The sequence below is a fragment of the Synchiropus splendidus genome, chromosome 9 (assembly GCF_027744825.2).
Source record: "Synchiropus splendidus isolate RoL2022-P1 chromosome 9, RoL_Sspl_1.0, whole genome shotgun sequence".
Classification (NCBI taxonomy): Eukaryota; Metazoa; Chordata; class Actinopteri; order Syngnathiformes; family Callionymidae; genus Synchiropus; species Synchiropus splendidus.
This window is the reverse complement of record NC_071342.1, coordinates 21912836-21940059: the sequence shown is the minus strand read 5'-3', so window position 1 is coordinate 21940059 and position 27224 is coordinate 21912836. Positions and strand designations below refer to the sequence as shown.

General features: G+C 44.7%; 1 protein-coding gene across 2 annotated transcripts in view; it reads right to left on the bottom strand.

The window, feature by feature from the left end:
* Nucleotides 1-27224, bottom strand: part of LOC128764524 (stromal membrane-associated protein 1-like) — a 53994-nt gene that overhangs the window by 13650 nt on the left and 13120 nt on the right. The window contains exons 4-7 of one of the 2 annotated variants that reach the window (XM_053874300.1): nucleotides 25782-25860; nucleotides 18361-18429; nucleotides 14314-14370; nucleotides 190-244 (exon numbers count right to left, since the gene is read on the bottom strand). In XM_053874300.1, coding sequence (XP_053730275.1) covers nucleotides 190-244; nucleotides 14314-14370; nucleotides 18361-18429; nucleotides 25782-25860 — 260 coding nt within the window. The remainder of the gene's footprint in view (nucleotides 1-189; nucleotides 245-14313; nucleotides 14371-18360; nucleotides 18430-25781; nucleotides 25861-27224) is intronic. The other variant, XM_053874301.1, reaches the window with a different exon arrangement.

Sequence of the window (27224 nt, the reverse complement as noted above, 5' to 3'; positions counted from 1 at the left end):
TTGAGGAGTTGTGTTTATTATGTTTCATATGGGACAGCTGCTGAAAGCAAACACGCTTTTGACAAAATAGCCAAAACCTAAGCTAAAAATGGGGGCCACCGAATGCATTGATCTAGCGCGGTGACGTGAAGATGTTTGACCGGCAGCAGTGGCCATGGTGTGTTGGTGCGTGATGTGGTGTGGTCTTACCTAGACCGAGCAGATCCACCGATGCCTCTTTCTTAGGACTCGCCCTGCTCTCTAACTGTCGACAAAAACACAGACAAGAACAAGACAGTTGGTTTTTGTGAAATTACAGTGCGTTCCTGCGAATGTTATTTAGCGTTCACATGGTGGAATCTTTCCACACAAACCAAGTACATGAATCATAAAAGACCTCTGTGCCTGATATATCACATTACAGTCAAGGTGAAATCTAGCAGGGTTTTTTTTCGTTGCGACACAAGCCTAAATATGACAAGAAAAAAAGACAGAAGATGTATTTCTGTTGGTTACAACATATCATTAGCAGGAAAATGTCCACATTGGTTAACATGTGACCAGTGCAAATAAATATCCCAGCACTTGGTGCCACATACATCCAACGTTCCTTCCAACATGATCACCGTGGGCAAGACTGCAAAAATTCATGATCAAGCCTTGAACGCTGAGGTTACAGAGTCATTTTATTTATTTATTTATTTTAAAAACACTCAGAGAGTGCAGACCTCTACTTTTTAACGATCTTCTGTGTCATCGACCAACAAATAAATCTCATTCTTGTCAGGCTGTTGATCTCAAATGACAACTCTGACATAATGGGGATGAAAAGCAACACTTTTTGGCACACGGAAGTTGTCGAGTTGATTTTAATGCTGTACTCCAATCATGTTTTTTGGAAATTGTCCTGAATGTATGGTGCGTAAGAAGCAACTAGTCTGTGATGAATACTTCAAAAGTTGGATCCAGATGCCAGCCATCTTGTCCCATTGTCAACACATCCTGAAAGTATCCAAAATATCGGTTGGTAACTTTTCTCGCTATTTTGCAGGCCGACAAAGACAAAACCACTAAACCACTGAAACCGCAAAAACATCCGCCAAAAATGGCCCTGTCTCCTAATGTCAAAGACTTGCTGGATTCAGTCTCCCAAAATAAAATTCAACCAGTTGTTTCTTGTCCCACTGTTTCCTAAAAAAAAAAATCATCCAAATCCATCCAAGTTATTTTGAACACAAACAAACAAAGAAGCCAAAGCTGCTGAAAACAGAAACCTCCTTGGAGGAGGTAATAAAAACACAGCTCTCCTCAGTCTTCCTTCCTCAATTTCCAAATTGTAACACTTTTAGCACCACGTTTGTGACAGCTCATTTTAATGACGTCTCTTACTTCATTAAAAAGACATAGAAATCGACTGTTGAAAATAGCACGTCTAAATCTTGCTTTGACGCGGCAGAGAAAAGTCTAAATGAATCAGGGGGAACACAAAACAGCATAATGAACACAGATGTAGTGAGGAGGGAGAACGAGGAGCGAATCAAGACGGATGGAGAGAGTGCACCCAGAGATTAGACGTCAGAGAAGGAGCTGCAGGGATGGATGAAGGAGGATAGATGGGCCGACTGATAAACTGCAGGCCGAGATTGAAGCAAATGTGGCGAGGGAGCAGGAGGAGGAAAGGTTGAGCCGCCAGAGATCTGCAACGCTGGTCACAAACCCAGACCCTCCCCCTCTTTCTCCCTTCCTAACGAAAGATCGATGGAGCACATTAGATTCAGTGTCGTTCCAATCTCGGGCAATGAAAACAAATACTGCATGCACGCCTGATCAACAACGCAGGCGGAGAGTTGATGCAGCAGCAGTGATGCCACCGTCTCTGTTGTGCAGAGCAGGTCTGAACGCACGGGTTGCTTTAACAAAGGTTCATTAGCTGCGTCAGTGGGGCTCATGAGAAGAAATACGGTTGGTTGTTTTAAGCTGAAAAGCTAACATTCATAGTCTTAAAATATGTATTTTTCACTCTCAGCCTCAGCACACTTGAGTGTTAACTGATCTAAACCTGACAGTGGCTGATTCCTTTTTCAGAGTCCTCACTGCCATCCATCCATTTTCAAGCCACTTGCATCGTGGGGGGGCGGAGAGGAAGTGAAGGGGCAGGTTTCCCTTTCCCCGGAAAGCTCCCCGTGCCGCGTCTCCAGCAGAGATTCAAACGAGAACCTCCTCCAACGGTGTCCCAGGCATCTGATCAGGATGTCAGCTTTCAGCTGGGTGGAGGGCTGCTGCAGAGCCGGACAGATGTTCTGGAACACTGTCACAGTAGGTTTGACTGAGTCTAGTTCTGCAGTCAGGCCAAAGATATCATCTCCAGAATCCTAATCAAAGGTTGACATGAGAACCATAATGGTGACATGTCTTGATGTCCCACTGCCGGCCCTGGGGCTTTTCAACATCTGCATGTTTGAACAAGTCAAGTTCAGCCGCAGGTATGGTGTGAAATCTCGCCGCCAGGATCTTCTGCAGCGCTGAGCCACTCGCTGGGTTGTCAGCTGCACTGTCTGCATCTGTCTGTCTCACATCTCCCTCAATCAGTCTCACAGCCATTTTCTCTCCGTCGCGTTCTCACTTTGTTTCTTCCCTCGCTCCTCGATTTTCAGCCGCTGTTTGTTTTCTCTCGTTTGCCGTTTGCCAGCTCCGTCACCTCTCCTTCGAGGAAAGAATGTCTGTCTCATCGCCGTGTAACGACGGACAGTGGAATGTGGCGCGCTGCCATCTCTCACTCAGTCATTAGAGCCAGTCAATTGCAGACGCTCCTTGAACACGGCGTGGTTTTCAGCAGCTGTCGAGCCGACTTGAGGTTTTCACTGGGGACTGCGGTTGAAGTGCAGAGCTCTCCAGAGCCACAAGGCTTGATCGAATGTTACCACATACGCCATGCCCTCACAAGCTCCTTTGATCTGCAGGAAGTTCATCTCATCTTCTCCTGATTTGATCCTTTGAACGTTTCACTAGTAAAAACTTTGACAAGACACGGCAGTCCAGAAGTCAAACTTTGCTGCTGCTGCAGTGGCAGTGCTCTGGTTTTGATACACAACTCAAACCAGATCGATGCCATCTTCCCTCCTGCCTCAAAAATGTGAGGCCAGGTCGCTGGGGCAGCAGCTGAACTAAAGAGGTCCAGACTTCCTCATGTCAGGAACCTCAGACAAAATTCTTCTCACCATCAGCAACACCATCACCATCAATCCATCCATACAGTCCTTTCCTTCTTTCCTTATTTGCAGACACATCTATGCACAAAAGTGCGGCCTGATAGTCACCAATCTCACGTCATACCATAGACCACTAGACCACGTGCATCAGACAGGATCCAGAGTGAAAGGTCAGAGACTCATGTGGTGTTTGAAGAAGCCATCAGCGCCGTGCTAATCCTCGCCTCATGCTCACACACGAGCGCCACAATCTGCTGTTCGTGGTCTCATCAAGCTCTTTTTTAAAACCGCATCATCACATGCTTTGATATAATTAGGATGGCGGAGGAACCCGCGGGATCCGAGGTCCGGTTTCACATCAGTCGTGAATATTTATATACAGTATTACCATCTCTGGCAGCTCGCTTCAACATCCTGATTATTCGGCTCCCTCGTGTTTGTTTCTGAGTTGGCTGTCACATGAATTATTAAATCTATTTGGGGGGAAACCAGCAGAGAACTGAAAAGCTGCGTTGAAAATCAGGTTTTTGTCACACTCCTGGATTTCTCCTCCCGAGTGTGTGACTGACGTGTGCTCACTTGAAAGTGCGACGCTCTCTTCACCTGCTCTGGAGTGAGGCCATCGATCGGCCGCCTCCCTCCACGTCCTCTTCCTCTCAGCCGCTAACACAAGTGACCCTGACAGCCAGTCACCCGCCGACACAGACTGTCTGTTCGTCGCATCACTCACTGTCGCCCTGGATAACTAATTACACAGGACGTCCGCTCCTTAATAACCAGTTTGGGGGCAAGAAAGCCTGACGCGTCACTCTTGAGTCGCCTGATGGATTTTAGCAGCGTGACTGTCAAAACCCATCACAAGCGACAGCAGGGAGCTCAAGCTTTCAATTTCATTTTCTCTCTCGCTGCAGAGATGTGGGATGACACCTTCAAAGATCTTCATTCGGAACCACAGAGCAGAACACACACAAAAGTGACGGCCACGTGATTCAATTCCATGATCTCCTCCTCACCTTTTCATTGGCGGTGATTTTGTTTGAGAGTCATTCGACCTCGCTTGAACCCAAACAACCCCAGCCATGACATCAACGCAAATATAAAGCAAGGCGGACTCGTGAAGAATTCAATCAGTCTTTGGAGCAGATGATTCATGGGCTTCAGGTTCAGATTAATTCAACAAGATGAGAAGAAATACAAAGCTCCGGCGGTGTTAGAGGTCAATGGAGACCTTGGTCATAATGGTTGCTCTAGGGCGTCCTCAACAAGCTTTTCTTGGAGGAGCAGTGGTTCCATTCCTCGACGATGGAACTTCTATCTGTATTAGACAGCTCTCCCTGGAGATGCTGAGCTCCCCACCTGTTCCATCCTCCTTGTAACTAACTTGTAACCAACACGATGATCTTAAAATGTGGTCATCGTGTCACGTGCTAGCACTTGAGAGACATGACAATACTGTTGGCTCCAACCATGAAAACACAACATCAGAACAACAACATTGAACCCCAAGCAAAACTAGAACACAGCCAATCAACTCTGACTGGCTCAGACAATGTGACAGCGAGGAACATTTTGACAGGGACAAGTCATTTATATATTCCATAAAAATCTTCCCTCCTTTAACTGGTGAGTTTCTGAGAGTGGCTGAGTGACAGTGGTGCAACGCTCTGGTGAATTTGAGTGGCCCAGGTGGCAGAGCTCTACATTCCTCTCTCCGTTTTGTTCCCTGCTTCACCTATAGACAGAAACTCCAGGCCACCGCAGAAAGAAGGAAATTAAGAACACAAGTGGATGAAAAAAGTTTCCTTGCGTGGGAGTCTGGAGCGTCCTCGCGAGAGAGAAGCTCGGCAGAGACATGGAGCGGCTGATGGAAGAGAAGTCGGTGGAGGACACTCTGTATCCAACAGCTCCAGCAGTCTGTTAAGATTCAAGTCATCTGCATTGTGGATTAAAAAAAAACATCCTTTAAAATGCAGAATCAGTTTTCAGACATGCCAGTGAGACTTAATAGACAGTTTACGCACATTTCTAATACTTAAAGATTTGCTTTCTTCTACCCCCATAATACGATGCATGATCCTGAGCTGAGATTCGCAGACACGACAGAGCAATTTTGGAAGAGTGAAGGAGAAGTGAGCCGCATTTTTCAAATGGAATGAGCTCCGGCCAATTCTGTATTTTCTGTCTTCACTAGATGCACGTTTTATTTCATTGCTTCAAATCAAATTCAGATGTTAAATCCGCCCTCCACACTAGTGGCCCTTGATCAATTCAAATTTGTTTTGTTGTGTTTGACGTTCCTGACAGCAGCGGTCAACAGAGGCGGCTGACCAATCACAGCAGAGTGGGCGTGGCTTGGGAGAATGAGATCTTAGCTACTGCGAAAGCAAACAAAGCATTTTCCGTAGGTTCCACAGGCTTATGCCCATTTTCGAAGGTAAATATTTCTATTATTGAGTCTTGTGCAAACAGAAACATACTGATGTGATCAAACGGGGTCCAATATCATTAAAAAAATTGAGGTGCTTTATATTTAATTTGTAGAAATGTTTGTTTTTTATATTAAGAACAAGAAAAACATTGGCAGTGAAATAAGAGATGAGTATAAAAAACAAGATTTTCACCAGTCGAAAAGGAGAAAAGGGAATTCTCCAAAAATAAAATGGAAAAGAACGGAATTTGTTAAAAAATAAAAAAATCTAGAAAGGTCAGCGATGAAGAGACTGGGGTTGTCATTTGTAAGTAGAAAGGATAAGATCAGTACATGAGAGGGAAACGTGGAGAAGTTTGGAAACAAAATGAGGAAGGTGAAGAAGAGAACCAGCGAGGCTCGAGGGAAGTCAGGCCATAACGGTGTGACTTGAGGATATGAAGATAGGTGGAGGACTTGCTGTGATCGGATGAACATCATACTGGAGAGCTGTGTGATATAGAAAACACCCGCTCTCCATTTCTCCCTCAAAATAAAACCAGGAGTCACAGATTTGATTTCAGAGCTCCATTTGGAGTATTTATGCTCCACTAAAGAGAAATGGAACTGAGGGAAACTTGACATGTCGGTGCAGTTGAACAGACTTGATCTCTGGGGAAATAACAGAGTGCTGCAGTTCCATCAATCATCCACTTAAACCTTTGTTCTTATCAAATGAATATTTTACCCCACTACTTCACAGCTCTGCATCCATGCAGAAGCGGTTTCACCAGAAAATGTGGGTTGTGATGATGATGAGTCCAGTACAAGGTCACCACAGCATATGTATGATTCCTACAGCCAGAACAGGTTTTGGAAATGGTGGTACAGAATCACTTCCTCAGTCTGGTGGAGACATGCAAGTAACTACAGGTCTTGTTCACGAGTGAGGAACAGATGGAGCTTGACCAACTGAACAGTGCAGCGCCTTCAGTCATGAGGACAGTATTTCAAGTTTCAAGTTTCGGAACCTCAACACTGAAGACAGATGGCGATAGCAAGACAGTGGAGAACTCTGTTGGACTCAACAACACTTCCATGGGATCAATCATTGCTCTTGGGATGCGGTTGTCATGAGGAGCAGCAGTACAAGAGCAGCGATGCAGCGGTGGCTGGCAGCTGCCTTATTAACACCATAAAAGAGAATAATAAATCTGCCAGAGGACGCTGAGCCGACAATACTGAAGACAGACAGCTGCAGTCGTCGAGAGAAAGCAGTGAGGAGCTGAGAGTTCGACGAGGAGGAAGAGAGAGGACGCGCCAGGTCAGCGGGGGAGAGGAAGCGTAGCAGGCTATGAAGGGGAGGTAATAAGGAGGAGAGATAGTGTTGAAAGAGAGCAATGATGGTGGATAGGACGTGCAGCAACAATGGAGAGGGCAGGAAGAAGGGAAGATGGCCGACAGGAGAGGATGATGAAGAGGGCAGGGATGGAGGAGAGAAGGCATTAGGGCGAGCATGATGAAAGGGACGGTAAAGGAGGAGAAGACAGATGTGTGCGTGATCATGAAGAGAACAGCAACAGAGAGAAAGGAAATGTCAGAGCTCAGCAACACGCCCAGACTAACAGTGCGTGTGTGTAGCCGTGCGAGTCAGAGATCAGGCGCTCGTACTTCTGCACAAGTCGATATGAGCCGTCACTCAGCTGGTGGCCCCTGACGCACACGCATGCATATCTTTAGGAGGCCCTCCACTGAGATGATGCATTGCCACTCCAAAAAGTGCTGATCCACAACCTGCACCCTGAAGCGAATGAAAACAAGTCCAAACTTCGAGTCTCACCTGCCAGAGCATCACCAGAACAAGCGCAGGCTGATCACAGAAGAGGCGACTACGGCGGTCCAAACAACAGGCCTGCCGCCTACTGCAACACAACTTGGAGAGCACATTGATTTCACCACTCACTCACACTCTTGGACCGCTATCTCTGTGGGGACATTTAATTGACTTGATTCCCAGCCTCTCACCCAACCATCCAAAACAAATGGCTAACCTCATCCAGGACTCTGGACCCAGTTATTTTGAAGTTTTAATCCTCAAATTAAGTCTTAACCCTACCAGCAAAAAATGTCCCTTTAAATATCCCTTTAAAGAAACATCCTCACAAGTATCGCTAAACCAGGTGCACACACACAAACTTGAAATGTATGAATTTAGATGGAATCCAAACAGGACACACTCCAGTGTTTGAGGAAGGTCACGGTGCGGTATGATGGCTGATGCGTAGCGTCTCCACTCTGGGAGGGAATATATAATCAATTCACGACACAGCAACAGTCTCTCTCACACACAGACACACACACACACACAAACAGACACACACAAACCTATTTAAACAGACTGTTTTCAGAAGTTATTCTCCACGAAACAGAAAAGCTTTCAGAAAACAGAGGATCTTGTTAGGCCAATAGAAGAGCCACTTCAGAGTATTGTGTGTCACATTCAAACGCACAGACACGCACAAACACACACTACACCTCACTTGACATCGCATTACTAATGAGAAACTGCATTTGAGCAGAGAATAACCAGGGGATGAATACGCAAACACTGCTCTGAGTACACAACTCAGAGCAGCTAGAGTGAAACAAATCCACTCCACTCTGTGCCTTCATTTAAAGCAGGCATGTATCTTTCATATGTTTATTCATTTTGCAATTTTTAAAAATGTGTTGCCTTTATTGTTCCCAGAACCCTGCATGCTGCTACTTTATGCCATGCTGCTGGAAGTGTAATTTCCCAGAGCGATCGTGTTAAGTTCCATCTCATCTAATCTAATCTAATCTAAAGAGTTGATAGATGGCACTCTTTGTCCTGCACTCATAAGATGAGGGAGACACTTGTAGCCACCTCCCAATGTGGTTGCTTTCCTTCAAAATTCACAACATTGACCAGTCGGGGTTGAAATTCACTACCACACCAAAACTGTATAGTCAAATTCTACTGAAGAGCCAGACAGCAAAGGGGGGCAGTCAACTTTTTGTGTTCCTTCGCAGGACCGACTCTTCTGTTACAAACTGTGTGGTGTCATTTCCTATTGGCTGCAACAGCCGTTCCCTACATGCTCCATTTGTTCACACTCGGCCAAAACCCGACAACTTCACTAGCGATGGAAACACAGCCACCTGAGTAATGCTCCACTCTAACCAAGAACCTTTTCCCAACGCAAGAGAATGTTCATCCAGTTTCTCCTCTTCCACATGAGTCCAGCACAGCCTTCCTCACTGCCCTGCTTTCACTTTCAATTCTGACCAACTGCATTTCCCAGATAACACCAAAGCTCCCAGGATCCTCCACGGCATTCAGTCGGGTCTTGGACTTCTGCTGATAACATGTTTCTCTGCGCCTCAGCTCCATCTGTGCTCCCTGTTGTCCTCCTGCCTCCCCTGGATATCAAACCCTGCTCCAGTCCTCTCAGTCTCAATCCATGATTCCGTCTGCTCTGCTTCCCTTGTCCCACAAATTCAGGAGGAATGTTGGCTTCATCTTGTGCCTATGTTTACTGAGAAAATGCTAGAACAAGCGACGCGTCAGTAGGTATTTGTTTCTGCATGTCAGCACACGAGCGGTCAGGGGGTCTTTAAATGGATTAACTGTGAAGACCTAAAAACAGTTGACAAGACACCATGACTTCCACACAACACATGAAAAACACAACCATCAGCTCATTTGTCAAAACATGTTTAACACGATTTCAGTTTATTCGTATGTGGAAAAGGATTGAATTTGAACAGAGAAGACGTCCAGGGGGAGGAGCTCGAGTATTGTTTATGAGAGAAGGATGGTCAGATGGACCCGGGCGTCTTCAGTCTTGACGTCATGAAGAAACGGCTGAGCCAAAAGACAACACTCTCCATTGACTGGTGGATTTCTGGTGTCAACTGCGGTCACCCTCTTTGTAGTGACTTAAGAACAAGGTCACATGTACCAGAATTTTCTCTGCAAGTGACTGGACTCTCATCTCATCCAGGAGGGAGAGATGTTGAAGCAGCATCTTATCAGGATGCCCAGCAGGTGCCTCCTAGGTTAGCTTCCCTGCAACAGGTTTTCTGGGGAGAAGGAGGTCTGGGCCTCTTTACTCCACGAGTGGAAGATGGATGGATATTTCTGTTCAATCATAAGGTTGGTCCATATTTTATGTCCTGCTGACATAGCTCATAATATTGCTTATAATAGAGCCTTTGGCACAGTCGTGTAGTAAGATGGAAGAACTCAAATGAGTTCCGTATTTTTTGGACGAGTCGCTCATTTTTCACAGTTTCACTGCTCCTGTGACTTATATATATATATTAAAATATATAATTTCACATGTTCTAACTGACATCTCATGTGTTTATGTATCACATAGATGCTACTGGTGCACACAGGTACAAGTATCAAGGGCAAAAAAACTTTGTTGAAAGTGAACAACAAACTTTTATACAGAGGTTCATAAGATGGCTACAACAATCTCCCGTCCTCAACTGCATGACTTCATCTCACATGCCTTCTCTCCCAGAAACACTAAATCACTGCCGTCCCATTAGACCGACGCCGCATGTTGTCTTCCCTTTCAGCCCATGAATGAATAATCAGAGAGGCTGTTCGGCTGTACGGGAAACAGCTTTGTAGAAGAAAGGCCTGCGTGCAGAACAGGCTTTGTCCTCTCAGAAATAATGGTGGGTAGAGAGAGAGTTATCGTGAACAGGCTGCTACATCTGGACTCCGATGGACTCTCCCAGGAGCTGAGGCACGTACACACGCTGGATGCAAGCTTAGGTGGATCTGTGGTTGATTGGTTTTGCCTGGACAGTGTGAAGGGCAGCCAAAGGAGCAGTGTGACTAACACACCAGATCACGCACACAAGCAGCACGCTGAGATGCAGCAGTCCAACAATCGATAGCATAGCCACAATGATGCAAATCAATAGTCTGGATTTGTGCTGCTGGAGCTCGATCCCCAAGAAACAACACGAACACATACATGACAAACGGCGTCTTAAAAACACACGCCGCCTATAAATAACACCAATGAGCCACTATCTCGCACACACCAGCACACACCCCCCGCTGAGAAGCAAGCAGAGCGTGTGCGCCCGAGAGTCGGTTATATCCCGGCTTTACCTCCTGAAACACAGCGAGATGATTCTTCTGAGCCGGCTGGCATTTACACAGCCCCGAGCTTTGTAAAACACATCACACAGCAGATCTGTTGTCAATCACAGGTTCTGTTACAATCTTCTCATTTGTCTGTCTGTCACTCTGCAGAGGCGGAGCATGGAAAATCCCACTCTGGCCGCTTGTTTGTTTTGATGATCCAGACTCCAGCTCTAGTCCTATGTAGCTGCCCAGGCTCTTGTGTTTGGGATCACTGGTGCCCTTCAATTTCCGTTCCACCACAACGAGGCGCTAGCCGTAATGTGCTTATTTTTACGCTTTACTATGTTTTATGATTTTATTTTTTATTTATTTTTGTTATGTTTGTTTGTCTCTTTCTTCCAAAATTGTGTCATTTTTTTTCCCCAGAGAGTTGACTCTTTGGGAATTTGATGGCCACCTTATTTTGCCTTTATTTGAAGTATATTAGTTTTTATTATTGTTTTTGTTTAGACCTCCAGTGTGCACTACAGTTTAATATTTTTCATATGTTCTTTCTCAACATGTAAAATCAATCAATTCCATTTTTGACAATACAGCTTTTTTAAATTAAGTTCAAGTGATAAATATCTTCAGACGGATGTTAATTCTTTTTGCTTTCTCTTATTTTAAGGGACCACAAAGGCTGGATTGTGTATTTTACCCTACAGAAATAACGTATATTTGCAACCCATGTTTCAATCATTCACTCGTGTTTACGTTAAGAGTTGATGTTCTGAGCGAGACAACTAACTGAAATATAACTGAAATAATGACTTGAAGTGAGAGAGAAGACATGTAGCTGAGAGCAAGTGACAGGTAGAAAAGGGAAAACAGTGATGCGGCAACACCAAAGAGAATAACAAAACAGCAGTAGATTCAAAGTATTTTGACAAAAATGGAACAGAAGAACATGTATTTAAGCTGGGATTGTGGCGAGGAACGTCTGCGAGCGCTACTGTAACAGGAGAGCACTGAGAAGTCGGTGTGTGTTTCTGGGTCATGGTTAGTCGATTTTGTGTGTTTTTCTGGTTGAAGGAAGCGATGAAAGAATAATTTAGCTCTCATCAGTGTGTGTGCGTGCATGCGAGCATCGAGATGCTCCACAGGGAGCAGCAATGTGGGCAACAACCCACAGAGAGTAGACTGCAGAATCTGCTCTCATATTCGATCTCAGTAAATGTTGCCGTTGATGTTTCCTATTCTCATAAAAATGAAGCTCACAGATGAATATACTTCAAAATCCCAATCGCACCACCGACATAATCTATTGTACCTCTCACTTTCCCTCTGTTGTAAAACAACTTGGTTCACTCCCACCAGCAGATACTGAGGCTCCACATGTGTTGCTAATGCGAGCCTTGCGCTCACAGTCGGCGCTTTCATCGGCATGAATATTAATATTTCCTCAACTGCTCAACTCATTTCCGCTCTTCAAAGAGAACACTGGCGCGTCCTCATTAGATCTGACCGCAACAGCAGAAGAATGCGATAGAAATCTGCGTCTGCAGGAACAGCTGCGAAGCTTCCATGCACACCGTCTTCAAGCTGCTTCAAATCTGTTAATCAACAATAACACACTGATGCCCAGTTCACTGATATTGGAATTTTCTGCTCTCTTTGATCAACGTCTGAATGATGAGCCGAGGGTGCAAACCCTGGAGTGTGGGATCACCTTTATCCATCCGGTTTTGTATCTAAGGTCATGATGGGACAGCAACACTCAAATTTGGGAGGCCCAGATTTGCCCCTGGGTCTTCCCAGAGGCCTCCTCCCATTCCCAGTCAAAAATCTACTGTATTGCCTGGAGGATGCAGGTGTGCTACTCTGAGTCTCTCCTGGACGACCGAGCGCAAAAACCCAGCAGAGAGGACTTCTCAAGGGCCATGGAGAGCTTTGTCTTTTGGCTCAGCTCAGCAGGGTCTCATTTGCAACCTAGATATTCCATTGCATTCTCAGGTTCTCAGACTTCTAGGAGCTGAACCTCATGCACACTCCATAAAATAAATTACAAAAATTAGGAACAGAACCAGTGACACCTGGGACTCCTGGTGAAGTCCAAACTCGGCACCGTACTCAAAGAGTGTGCGCAGATGGACCCGAGTGGTGGTCAAGCTCCAGGCTTTTTTCCTGCAAGAGATATGTGTCCACTCTGGAGCCTTTTTCTCCTACATTCTTAAATATGTATTTTGATATCTGATGGAACACATGGGTTCACGTGAGAATCATTTCTTGACCAGTACTGTGGCCCCTCCCGCACCTCATGCCGCACAGTGCATCAACAGTTTGGTAAACACAGTGTTCAAGCAATCTACTTCATCCAGAGTATTGATAGGTTTTATTAGAATCTTTTTAGATTGTTGAATGAATTGCCTTGCTATTTAGTTTAATATTTAAAACTGACTTATGGTTATTGCATTCAATTTAAAAGACTTACTGTAGGTCTGACACAAGCCTCACGTTCCATGGGGATGTGCTGAAACCACTATGCCACCGTGAACTCACAGGTTTGGTTACCTTTTGTAACGTTTGGAGTTTGATTACTTCAGCGATGAACCACCAACCCAGCAACAACGGTCCTTACAAGAACTCTCACATGACCACACAGGAAACCAGTTCAGTGCCTTGTCCAATTCCACAAAACATGGATAAACACAATAGAGTGTCCAGAATTGTGCAGGTATTAAAGATAAAAGAGAAGGTAGAAGTCTGAGTAGAAGACATATGGCAACAAAAGGTTCTAACTACATCCAGTGTCGCGGAGACAATAGACGGTCTCAGCTCACTGACTCACTGAAGATTGTGCTAAAAATGACTTCATTAAAATTCTTCACAGCTAAAGCAGAAGGCGGCAGGTTGTAGGACGGGTCATCACTCACACACAAACAACCTTCGGCGCTGACTAACTTCACCGCGCCGCGCCGTCCCCAATTAACCCGCAGGATTTGGGCGTGTGGGAGCAGACGGGACTCTCAAAGGTCAGAAGCAAAAATTCTCCTGTTAATCACATTCGACCTCCAGTGTTTATGGGAGAAGAACTCCACTTTCACTCCTCGATACCTGTTTTCTGGCGCAGTGAGCTTTAATTGCTGGACTCTAAATTTAGAAGCACTGAAGGGAATAATAATTTGAGGGAGGACCAGAGGAGGAGGCTTCTAAAGGAGATCATTTAGGCTCATAACACCCAAACTGCAGCGATGAGTTCTGGTCAGGTTGTTTTAGGAGTCAGCAGCGACAAAAAGTAGTCTTCAGTGACGCATCCCCCACCGGCCCTGCCGCCTGCTCGTTCCACTAAATTGAAGTGTAGCACTCCCGAATTACGTTTGGAAGGCTGAACAAACAACATCAGCCCCAAGTTTGTCGGAGGCAACAGCAGGAGACGGGTTTGGGGATCAGATGAGGTCATTAAACAAGCAGCACATCATCACCTCCACCGTCATCCTTTGCTGGCGCGCCACCAGGGCTGCTGCTGTCTGAATCAGGGCCCGGGGCTGTGAGCGAGGGGGGCGCTATCGCACACTCTCCCCCTCACCCACTTTAGTTACCTTGGTGGTGGAATGTCTGTCTGACTTCTTGTCTTCTTTCTTCTTATCACGTTCCTTCTGTGCCAAGAAGAAAGAGAGGCAGACGTGTCAATCGCTTCAATATTTCAGACCAAACCAGAGCCAATCTTTCAAAGGGGCTCAGGCTGCTGAGCGCTGTCTGTCCCAGTGTCTGATGAATCATTCAACAAAAGTAGCGTTAAGTTAACTCGCGGTCAAATGTCTTGTGAAGCTGCGGATGACGCAGTTGAAGGTTGAAACCTCTGTCTTTGGCGGTCGTGAACAAAATTTATTCAAGCTCCAACCACAAATCCAAGTGACGCCACACAGCCAACACTAGCACAAATGTTAAAAAGGGTCAGTGACACGGTCCTGGAACTATGCATAGATATGCAGGATGAAATGACTTTGAATCATCTACAATGGTGGTTCTGATGAATTCAAACACGAAATAAGTGTAAAATTAATTTTAAGTGAATACAAATTCAGGACAGAGATCCTGAGATGAGCCTCAGTGACATCACAAGATGAATGTCCTGAATATAAACAAGCTTCAATATCAGAAAGAAAAGCCAAAAGGTTGATGGAATGGAATTTAGATGTACGGATGATGCCGGTGAAAGTTTAAGCCTGTTCTTCTTCCCAAAAGATGTAGTGGACATTGATAAAAAATAAATAAATAAAATGAGTCAAGTGAATTCAGTGAACAAGAGCAAAGTTGAAACCAGCGGCATCTTTGCGGATCTTTATGGAAAATACATTTAATGGCGTCTCAGTTGACTTTATGTCACAGACCCCTCATATCAACTTTTTCTTCCTTGGTTATCAACTAGATTAACTAGATGATCATGAATTACAATAGGCATAAGTCATGCTACTTGTGTGTGGTGTTGACACTATTAAATCTTGACACCTGTCAGCTTATGAAGTGCTTTTCAAAGACATGTTTTTTCTGCCAACTGTCATTCTTCTTTTTGCGATTTCTTTTTGTGCTGACTTGTACTCCAGCTTTGCAGCCACAGACTGTTGTTCGCACAATGCTGTTCATCAGAACTCATTCATGTTGGCAGGATGATGTCAGCCACTGCCAAAAGTGGTGATGATTCCAGAATATCAATCATTCACAATTAATTTTCTCATGTGACTCGTGTTTTCCATCCACACGAGTCACCCTGAGCGCGTTGGACCAGTGGTTCATGTTGCAGCCTCACAACAGAGGGTCACTTCTGTCTGCATGTTCTTCCCTGGCTTGCAATGGTTTCCTCCCACAGTTTACAAACATACGTGGGTGAGCTGGTAACTAAACTGGCAGTGGGTGTCTATGCCTGCCCAGTGAAGTGCTGTCCAGGGTGTCCCCTCTGGTAACCCAGTTACAATCAGAAGAGCATGGACAAGCATTGACATGACTCAAGCTTTTCCATCTCATGAGCCCACCTTGATTTTGCTCTCCATCGTGACCTTTGCTTCCAGTTTTCCACATCTCTGTCTCTCTCTCTCCACTTGGTTTATGTTGCTAAACATCTCCAATCAGCCCACCTGGTCAGCCAGAGAAGCCGATCAGGCTTGAAATGTTGCAGCGCTCTGAGTGAAGTCCATTACGGGTGACATTAAAGTCTGATTCCAAGTAAACGCTGGCATTCATTTGAGCTGCAGGAGAGTCTATTTTAGATTAGAACTTTAGTGTGAGTCAACACTCGCTAAGTTGCCAATTTTCTTGCAGTCACCACCTGTCAAGCCCCAGCGAGACGCGCGGCAGGCGGTTCATCTGAAGGGTTACAGCAGATGTCTTCTCAGATGAAACGGTATACAGAGTGTCAATTTAATACCCCAAGACTCGAGCCTGAGATCCTCAGCAGAGAGCAAAGTCGTCCTCATTTAACGGCGGTTACGTATCCAGACTGGTGCCAGGCAGGAGGCAACGATTTGCTGTCGCTCATAGCAGCTTGTGAACAATTAGATGTGGTTCCTTAATGTGAGCTAATGCACTCGCCGCGCAGTCCTAATCTGCAGACATTATTAGCGCACACAGTTGATATTTTCAGGTTAATGCTTCTGTCGCGCTTTGTCGAATCTCAGTGAGCGACGGTCTTCAGCTCATCACTGTCAGAGCACCAGGGAGAGATGAGCTTCAGCTCTGCAGACAGAGTCGACAGTCCAGCCATTAGGAAAACAATAGCTCTGCCACTACGACGTTGGCTGTGAAGGGCAAGGACGACCCCGCCATCATTAAATTCTACGTGATTTGTAAACAGCAAAGGCTTATCTGCTAAATCCACAAATGGCTGGTTGGCAAATGAGTGATGAGGACAATCGTGTTTGGAATGAACTCCAACTCGTGCAGCAGCATGACGATGTGAAATGTCTCATGGGGAGAATCTGACAGAGGACGATGCCAAGGCAATCGAAATGCTGACGGCAAAAAAATGAAACAAACAAAAAAAAGCACCCCGCATTATGACCTTGGAAAGCATTTCATTTTCATTCTAGATTCTAGTTTACTGGCACTTAGAGACACTAAATATCCAGTCATGCAGTTGCTTTATTGTCAATGTCAAATATTTTTATGGAAACACTTCTGTAAGGCTCAAAATGTTTTGACAGTTTTTTGTAACATCAAGCAAGTTTTTATTCTTCTGATGGATTTAAGTGTTTCCCCCAGAGTAGGACATTTTTGGTTTTTTTCCGTCTTTTCCATTTTTCCAGTCATTTAGCTTTGATTAGTTTGGTCCACTTGAAGCTCAAAACTTCTTGTGTAACAGGCTTACATGTTGTTCAGATTTGTTTACACCGACTGCCTGACTGCCTCTGGCTTTTAATACCCAGATAACTCATACAGTCATACAGTGTAGGCTTCCGTTGCAATCCCAACAGGAAAAAGATACTAAGCAGAGACGGTCATAATGTAATGGTTATACAGCGAATTTTGAAGACTCAGATCTCATCAGATGAGGAGCAGCGGTGGTCAAGCTTGTGTCATTATTACTGACCAGTAACTTCACCATGTGACTGTCAGACGACCATCTCAACATCACATGACCTTCCCTGGGATGAAACAAACAGAAGTAGACATCTAAGGTAATAAAGGAGGCTGGCTTAAAAACAGCTAGATAGCAGATGAGAAAATGGGCCTGTAGGCGAGCTCGCAGAGAAACAAGACTTGTGAGGGAATCGATGAGTCTGAAACAAAACTCCTCCACCAGCGATTCCATTTCATCACACATTTACTCAACATGGACTGAGTATCCATCCTTTTACTCTCAATATTTGATGCATTCCACGGGCTGCAGCGCAGACTTTAAAATTCTGCTGACCAAAAACACAAGTGCCAATCATTCTGCTGCTCAACAAAACATCTTCTGTTTGTCTGTCTATGAAGCTCTTCTGCTCCTTTGTGTACAAGACTGTCACAGAGTCTGTCTCCATCTATTCTCTTTTGTCTCTGTTCCTTTCTCCTAGTGTCAGAATATGTGTCCTTCGGTACCAGTTTATTCTGTCTGTGTTAGTCCTTGTATGTTTCCTTCTCAGTCCGTCATACATGTTTGACTGTGTGTCTCTTACTGTCTACGATGGTTCCATCACTGCACGTCCCTCCACATGTCTGAGAGTGTCTCACTGTAGGGCTCAATAGAGTCTGTCTCCGAGGGTCTCCCACTATCATGTGTTTTTGTTGTGTCAGTGCCACTATTAAAGGTCCACTGTGCAACAATTTCAGTTGTTCAAGCATGTCATGAACTTCAACATCACATCCTCACTCCCATAGCCTGATATAGTGAATAAATGACTGACTGTAGTAAATAAATGACTGAAAATACACCACTCTGAGGAAAAAAACAAAAATCAGATTCACAAGAAAAGTCAAAACAAACAAACAAAAAATCACAGCATGGATTTGTGCGCAGCAAAAGTACATTCAAGTACATTTAAAGCTGCTGATAATCAGGTCCTGGTGTGAGAACAGGGAGCTTGACCCTATTGTTCAGATCACTTTATGCATCAACACCAAGCAGCAAGTGTAATCAGAATGAAAAACAAGAACACAACAGCACAAACCTCCTGCTTGCTCCTATCCGCCTGGTCGCAGGGAGAGGTGGAGGGGGCGGCAGCGTCCGCTGACTTTTGCTGAAACACAGTTCAAACAACACCGTGGGGTAAATGCCAGGAAAGCACAAACACACACGTCATTATTGAGTGCTCAAGCGACTTCCATTAACCTGTCCTCAACATGAGCGACAGCTACTGACTTGGAAGTGAGCTCACACGTCCACCTACATCAGGAACCGTCCTTGGCGTTTCTTTCTCTTGTGGTATACTGTGTAACTGCGACAAAATAATATCAGCTTTAACATGGCACTTTACTCATAAGACAATTCTGGAATTAGGGTCAGAGTTAGTCGAGCAAAACAGATCGTGCCAGTCGGACAACACCAGCTTGCACGTTTGACGATACATGTCGGCTACACCCACAACTGCCTCTCGAACGATTAAGATGAGAAGATTTATTAATGCTTGGGCATTAATAAATCCATGACATGACATAGGCCCCATAACGCTAATCATGCTAACCCTGACTCAACTAACCCCAGCCATACTAACCCCACTTATTAGCTAGCAGTAGCTTTATCAACTTTAACCCCACTAACCCTAGACTCCAGCTCGCAAATGAGTTTATCCCTAAAGAGCAACCCATCAGAATGTACAAACAATTTACTATATTTACATTAATCCTAACCCCAACCAGTCCCACTAACCCCCGTACTCCAAAGCCTACAACCAAAGTAACACCAATCCTACCATCCACTGTGGTTGCTTGTAGAGGTTGACAGCCAACCCATGACCTTGGACCCCGAACCCATCCCCTTACATTTCGCAACCCCTAGTCCCAACATAACTGTGCAGTGTTGGAGTTTCAAAACTCAACACCACCATCACAAAATTGTGACAGGCAACAGTGCAGCATTTAAACAAGCTAAGCTGCAAATTTGAAGCCTGATGTAGCTTCTATTTGACACAAACAAATGGCAGATACGTGTATCTTCAATAGGAGCAGCATTCGTTGGAATGTTTCTCTCAAAGTCTGGAGTAAATACAGATTGAAAACTGCCCTCCCCAGACGAAGATGGGCGCTGCAGTTTTGCCGTTCTGTGCAAAACACAGATCTGGAGAGCGGATTTGACTGACTCAGACTCTGAAGAGTAATGTTTAGACTTTCAGTCGCCAAGTCAAGCAGGACACATTGGTGTTTTGATGTGACTGGAAAGCGTGGTGGAGGCACAGTTAAAAAAAAATTAAAATTTGAATTAAAATTAAATGAAACAGCGGTAGCGGCAACAATGGCCAGACATCACAATTGTTGCTTCAGACATGAGCAAGAGTATCTCTAGTGAATCACGTAAACATCTGTAAAAGTGAAGTAATTCAATATGGCCGCTGCTTGGTGATGTCATAGAAGACATCTGATCAGTCAATTTAATTCCCAAACACTGGGTCACACTACGCACATTACACTTTCATCTCTAACAGTTTTCAAGCCTTGGGAAATAATGATGAAGAAACTCTGGGTTTATATTGAAGAAGGTTCACTTTCTGCCCGACAACTGAGCTGAAGCATCTGCTGAGATCATCAGTGGCATAAATGGTGGAAGAGTTATGATTAGTGGATGGCAGCAAGAGGACTGAAGTGCGAGAGCTTTTTTTCACTTGCGACGGCCACAACAACCACACAAGTGCAGCTCAGTATCAGAGTGTAAACGAGGAGCTTTAGAAGATTTATAAATAAATGTATAGCACTCCAGCATGTAAACAGACTCTGCATCTGGTTTTGCATATGAACGTGTGCTCAGGTGTCTGCTTCTGAACAACACAGTGGAACCTAGAAAGGATGAAAATAACCACAAAAGCGTTTATCTGGCAGGGTGAGGAAAGAAGGAGAAAATATTTCTTCATCTCTCACGTCTATCTCCCTCCTCCTCCTCCACTGTTTAGCCTTCAAAGACTTCTGGCGCCGCTGGTGCTGCAAAGAACAGATCCAGCCTGTTTGCTCACCCTCCACTTGCTCTGCCGATGCCTTTTGATTCCCTTCCTCCCTCGAAAATGTCCTTCTCTACGGACTTTGATGCTGGCTGAGATGTCTGCGCAGCACTAAAGAGATGATGAGGATAAAGAGGAACACAGGCCAGATAACATAAGAGGAGGGGCGCGAGCCCGGCGAGGAGATATTAGAGCAGGGAGATAGAGGTGTCTCCCTCTGTGGCATCGTTGGCGCTGATATCGGGGCGAGAAAGATGCTTTATGTCCCGACTCAAACTGCTCAGCTTGAAACAGCTTCATCTGCAGTCACACAGAGGACACTCATTGGAGCAGAGTGCAATAGTTACACAGAGACTAGTAAAAGCAGAAGGAGCATAGCGGGACAGAGGGATTAGACGTCAGGGGTGCGCCATAACTCTGCTGCCGTCTCGCTGCTTGAGTCACCGTCAGTGGGTGACCTTGAGTGTGATGTAAGGAGCGGAAATGCCAGCGGTCCGCCTGGGAACAGGGAAGGTTAACGACAGCCAGCTCAAATCACGAGTGTGTCTCAAAACAGTTTCAAGTCACTCGGGGTGATTATGGAGAACTAATGACGGCACCAGTGGATCGTGGCTCATCGTCACCCGGTGGAAAGGAGTGTCCACGCATGCACATGCTGATAGAGCGGTTGCCGTTGCTTTAATCTGTACCCAAGAATGAAACAGAACCATCAACCTGCCCGAGATGAAGGAGCAGAAGCAAGAAGATTCAGGCAGAAAACAACGTGGCGTGACATGTACTAAAGACAACGGAACAGGAAGGTGGGACTGCAAATGTAGAAGAATGAATGTATACTCAAGAGTAAACTGGAGGTGGCAACTCTGTCCATAGCTCGCGGGGTTTGCAGATGTGCCATAGTATCGCACCGAAGCACAAAATGAGAGTTTGTAATAGTTTAAGCGGAATTTAAAAAGAGACATAGCAGAGGTATAAAAAAGAACGCAACTGTGGAGCCAACTCTGACATCACAGTGAGAAAGGGAAGCTTTAGGTCCGTAGAGGTCACTACCATCATGCATGGATTAGAGCAGTCCTTCTCCAATAGTAGGGCGCGCACCCCTGGGGGGGCATGGAGCGATGCCAGGGCGGCGCATGTGACCTGGGGGAACACGAAACATACCTTTTTGCCATACTAGAATAAAGTGTAATTGCGCATCCACTCATGATTTATTTTTTCAATTTCAGGCGAATTGACGCACTTTAAGTCTTTTCTGTTACAGACAAAAACAATGTTAATAAAGTTATTCTTTATTGAAAGTTGATCTATATATTTTTTTCTATAATGTTAACAAGGATACTATGTTATGCAGAGGTGTATTAATAATAAGTTTATAGACAAATTATAGTATTTACAGAGGTGGCGGAACGTTGGGGGGTCACGAAAGGGGGCGCAACAGAAAATGATTGAGAAGTACTGGATTAGAACAAGGGGCTGCACACCGGTCCTCAAAGGGACAAGCTGGTTTTTGTTCCAACCAAACTAGCACACGCAGCTTTCAGCTGACACCTCATTGACTAAACGGTGTGTGCTTGATCGAATGGAAGAAAAACCTGCCCCCCTGAGGCCCTTTGGGGACAGGTGTGGACACCTCCCTGGTTTACAGACTCAGGAAGCAGAGTCAGAAGAGTCAGAGATGAAGATACTGAGCTTGTTATTGGGAGTGACTAGAAAGGACAAGCTCACAAACGAGTACATCAGAAGGAAAAGTGGAGGGGTTGGGTGACAAAGTCAGGAAGGTCAGATGGTTTGGACGCATGAGAATGACTAGAGTATGATAAAGAGAAGCGAAGAAGACTTGCAGTGGCAACCTCTGATGGTAGTTGACCATAGAGCAGACCTGGGCCAAGTGCGGCCCGGGGGCCAAACGCGGCCCCTTGACTGTATTTATGTGCCCCTCTTGGAGTCAGAGTAAAAACTATAAAACTGACGTTGTTTTGTCTTGTGTCTTGTGCGTTTTTTGTTCATTACGATGCAACTTAAACATAACTTTCTCGATTATTTTTCTTAACTGTTTGTCTTTTCCATTGGCTATTTAAGGAGTATTTCTTGTCCCTTAAAATACATCAGAGTTGAAAGTAGATTTTGAAAAGTATGAGAACCATTGAGAATCTTTAAACCGGATGTGGTTTAAGTTAAATAAAACACAACAAGCCAACATTTTATGTGCATTTTTAAAGCGTAATTTCCTAATCACACATGATGTCAGCACTTGATTTTTATATTCAATTTTCTCTTGCCTCCCTTTCTTTGGGTTTGACAGCCCCGTCAACGGTCATAACATATAACCTGGCCCCCTAGGAAATGTAACTGCCCACCTCTGCCATGGAGTGTTACAGAAAAAAAAAAACAGGAAGTGAATGTACCTTCCATCTCAAAACACTGTCTTGATGGAGTCTGTAAGTGCTGACAGCAAATGTTCTCCTGACTGAAAAGATATAGGACAGAGAGAGAGGGGAAGCGTACGGGAGACGTCTGTTCTTCATCCTTAGTGAAGCACACGAGTGCAACCGCTTCACTTCCATTACTGCGGCAGCAGGAGCTCATTGTTCTGCCATGAGTGGAGTACAAATGTTGTGTGCATGTGTGTGTGTCGGCTTCGTTTTGGATCTCAGCAACGCAGAATCAACCAGACAGAGCCAGTGATTGGCCTAAAAATGTCACAAGAGAGCAGCGCAAGTAGCCTGCAGGAGGATGGTTGGCTTATTTGCTTGTGTTAGTCAGAGAGGAAGTCCTGTCGGCACAATAGCGTTTGTGTGCCACTGCTGCCAGCGGTGCCGGCTTGGTCCACCTCTGCCACCGACAAGGAACATAGTGACGTAATCCCCAAAAAATGGCTCACTTTGTGTTTGTTTTATTGACAACAGAAATATGCTGACACAAAACGTCACTGGGGCAGAGAGCAGGAAGTAGGAAAGCCACCTTCACAGCCCTGGACAACAGTATTGAGATTCGGTGCATGGAGTTCCAGCCTTAAGGAGTGTCTCCGTGCAACCAGTCAGCTACTCTCGAAAACTTTTCTATCATTTCTGTTTACTCAGAGGTGAGTCAGCTTTGATGAAGCAGTCTTTCGGAGAATGATCAGAGACACGCTGGAAAACATCAATCAGCAGAATTGAAACAACATGAGTTTTCTCTCGTCTCACAACACAAGAAGAAACTTGACTTCATGGTCATGTGACTCCCTGAAGTAGCAGCGCAAGAACAACAAGATGACGCTTTAATCGCCACGGGTGACTGTAGCCTTCCTCTCCATCTGCAGGAAAACTGCTTAAAGTGATAATGAGTTGTTTTTAATAATTGATTTGCATATAAAAGCGGCAGCCGTGTGTGTGGGTAGCAGACATGGATCCCAGATCACAGTCTGGCTGCTGGCACCGCTTCAGAAGAAGAGAGGGAGGCGAGGAAACAGAGCAGGAAAATATAAGACGAGGGAGACACAATGAGAGAGGAATAAAAGATGCAGAGAAAGAGTCTTTATCAAGTCTGACATTTTGAGTTCTGAAGTCATTCTGGATAGTTTCTGTCGCAGTTGTCATCACCTGATCACTGGACACACTCGCACAACAGAACAGTATCATAACCATGAAGCCCATAGGTAGACGCTCAGCTCAAGAATGAACTCACTACTGATGAAAGCAAGTCGACTGTCTCTGCACTTTGGCAAGGCCTCCGTCATGATCCCAACATTGAGTCCAGTGACACAACCAACATTCCGGCACAAAGACTGTTTAAGAGTTTCAGGCCATTCAGAGGGTAGACGTGTCAGCCACCATGGACTCAACAGTGGCTTCCAAACAGGACTTCCACCAGCCGCTTCCCTATTGCACATGAGATGTTTCAAAGTTTGTATACAAGAGGTTTTCCATTTTGAGCACGAGAGGTTTTCCCCATGATGACCAAGACATTTCTGCAGCGTTAAAATAGCGTCTTCACTTTGAAGCACAAGGCATTTTTGCTTTTTTGCCTAAGATGCTGTCCCTATTGCGTATGCACACGATGAAAGGTGCTGCCATGTCGGAGTCGGCACCACAGGTTTCGCTGAGTTTTTTCATGGTTGCACAATGTGCAGCTGAGAGGATTTGATGAAAGGTTCAATAACTTTCTTCCGTCTAACACATGCTCTCGCCTCCATCATCCTCACACCACAACACTCACTTGCATTCACTCCTCAGCCCGACTCACTTTTATATCTGAAACATCCAATCATGGCTTTATTTGAATCCTTTCATCGTTGGCCCTGATTTAACCGTTTCTCCTTTGAATTTCACCCGACATGTCTCCATCCTGCGCTCACCTGAGACACTCACAGTGGGGCTGATTTCTCACGTAGCGTTGAAACGGCTTCTGTGTGATTCTCAGATGCAGTCTAACGAGAATAATCTGTCTGGAGGCCGGCGGTGGTACATTCTACTTCATCGCTGATATGGTCCCTTCATGCACATCTTCAGACATCACTTCACTCTCAAGGGTCTCTAACAGCTACATTCTGTTCCAGCGCGGGTTTCAATCAGGAGTCTGTTTTTAGCTGCTTCTCACAATAACCAGCAGCAGTGTCAGCGCTCGGGGAAGGTCAGCTATTACAAATATAGAAGCTTTTCAGGGCGAGGAGATGAAAGTGAGGAAGCTGGATGCTGACCAAGAGCTGCCAGCAAAAGTCAGTTTTGGAGCTGCGTTCCGGTGTTTGAGAGAAAGAGATGCCAACACAATAAGGGAAGGAATCATGGTTTAGTATTCCTTGTGTTAGTACGGATAAGAGAGTGAGATTTCAGAGGTGTGCTTGTGCTATTTCACACGCGTGTTAATGGGTTTAAAAGAGTTTTAGAGAGGTGTTCAAGTGTGTGTGCACATGGCTGGAGTGGGCAGTTGTGCATTTTGGGGCAGTGCAGTGAGGAGTATGTCACAAAAATGACAATATTAGAATGAATTATAAGATAAATAAATGAATGAATAAATGCATGAAGAAACCAAAACATAAATGAATAAATAAATTATATTTATCATATTATTCATACATTTATTTCCACATTTCTGCATATATTTTGTAATTTTGATATTTATTTATATTATATTTAGTTCATTTTCACATTATGGCATTTCCACATGACATTATTCATTCATTTATCCATTTACTTACTGTATGTACAATACATATTATTGATTTTCTCCATTTTTTTATTTCCACAGTTACAAATAGATTTACATTTGCTGTGACCAAGTGCAGACATAAATGCAGAAATAAACAAAAGCAGAAATATCATTTTATCAATTTCATATTATTTTAATATTATTAATTTCTTTGTCCCTCAAAGGAGGACCGACAGAATGAATCAATCAACTTGGAGCTAGCAATACAGCGCACCAATACTTTAGACCCCTAAAACCAAACCCACATTGTTGACGCTCACCTGTGCGATGGCAGCCGCAGCCTCTTTGTCATAGTACTTCTTCCTCTCGTACTTGTCCCGGATCAGAACTTCCACTGCTCTGCACGCTTGAGTGAAGGAGTCAAACTTCAGGAGTCAAAAACAAATAAACTCAGATACCAATAAAATGCATGTTTTTTTTCCTCCATGACCAACTGTGAAGGCATTTTCAATTGCATATACAGTATGTGAGTGATTCATTTAAAAGTTGGAAGACAACTGGTATCAAATGTTTATGGCAGGAGGAGATGACTATGGTGACATGAAGATACTTAGGTTGTCATTGTGAACGACTTGAAAGGACAAGATGTTTGGACATGAGAAGATGAGAGACTGTTGGATCAAGAATGTTGGAGACGAAGAAGAGGTGGACAACACATTGGGTTTCATGACAAGTGAGGACATGAAGGTGGTACCAAAGGAAGCTGAAGATAGGTGAAGGTGGAGGGGCTCACTTGCTGTGGCAACACCTCATGAGTCATTTCCAAAGAAGAAATTGGACAGTAAAATGTTTGGTGAAAAAAAACAAAACTGTGAGGCGCTCACACTAAACAAACTGGGCATCTCTAAAGCTTCCTCCAAGTCTTTTTGGATCATTTACGCCTTCAAAGGCAGAGTTGTTAGAGAGCGTTGCTGCTCTGTGTTCAACATGAATCGAGACTCAGTGAGAGTCCAGTTACACGCAAAAGCTCAGAAGCTCACGAGAACTATGATTTATCAAAAAGGGCAACTGGTACTCAGAGATTTATAAATCCAAAGAAGAGGATGCGCGTTGTTGGTGAAGCACACGCAGGAGACGCCCACATCCTCCCTGAACGCAGCTCGTGTTATCTGCTGTTGTCAGCCGGCGGCGCTGCTGTCAGGACGACTAATGGACTTCAAAAGAGTGAAGAATGATGACCACCCGCACAAATAGGCCTGCCAGATACAAGATAACGTATTAGAGCAGCGTTTTAAGAGCGAGAGATTATTTATTTCAGGCAGCTGCTGGAAACATGAGCATATGCTGCTGTGTTAACCACACACCCAACGCTGCAAACAAACTCCGGGAAGCTGAGATGTGCTGAGATACGAATTATGGCAGACAGACTGGATATCAGCTGACGATTTACGATTCACAATACCTAGTGGAAATTGCAAAACTGTGCGCTATACCTCAGCCAAACAGCTGATCAATGATATTGACGACCACAGACTTCTTTCTTAAATCGTGAAATTTTAAATGGAAGAAAAAGTACATCTACATTTCCAATGTTAAACGTATAGCCGCCGGTGTCACAAGCTTATGACAAGCAGCATTGCAACAGTTTGACAAGCCGTGCGGTAAATATGGAGCCTAGTGAAGTAACTGTAGCTGTAACTGAAGCAAATGGTGGTCAACTTCAATCTGAGCTTTTGCAAACATGTTTCTTTGAATGTTTTGGA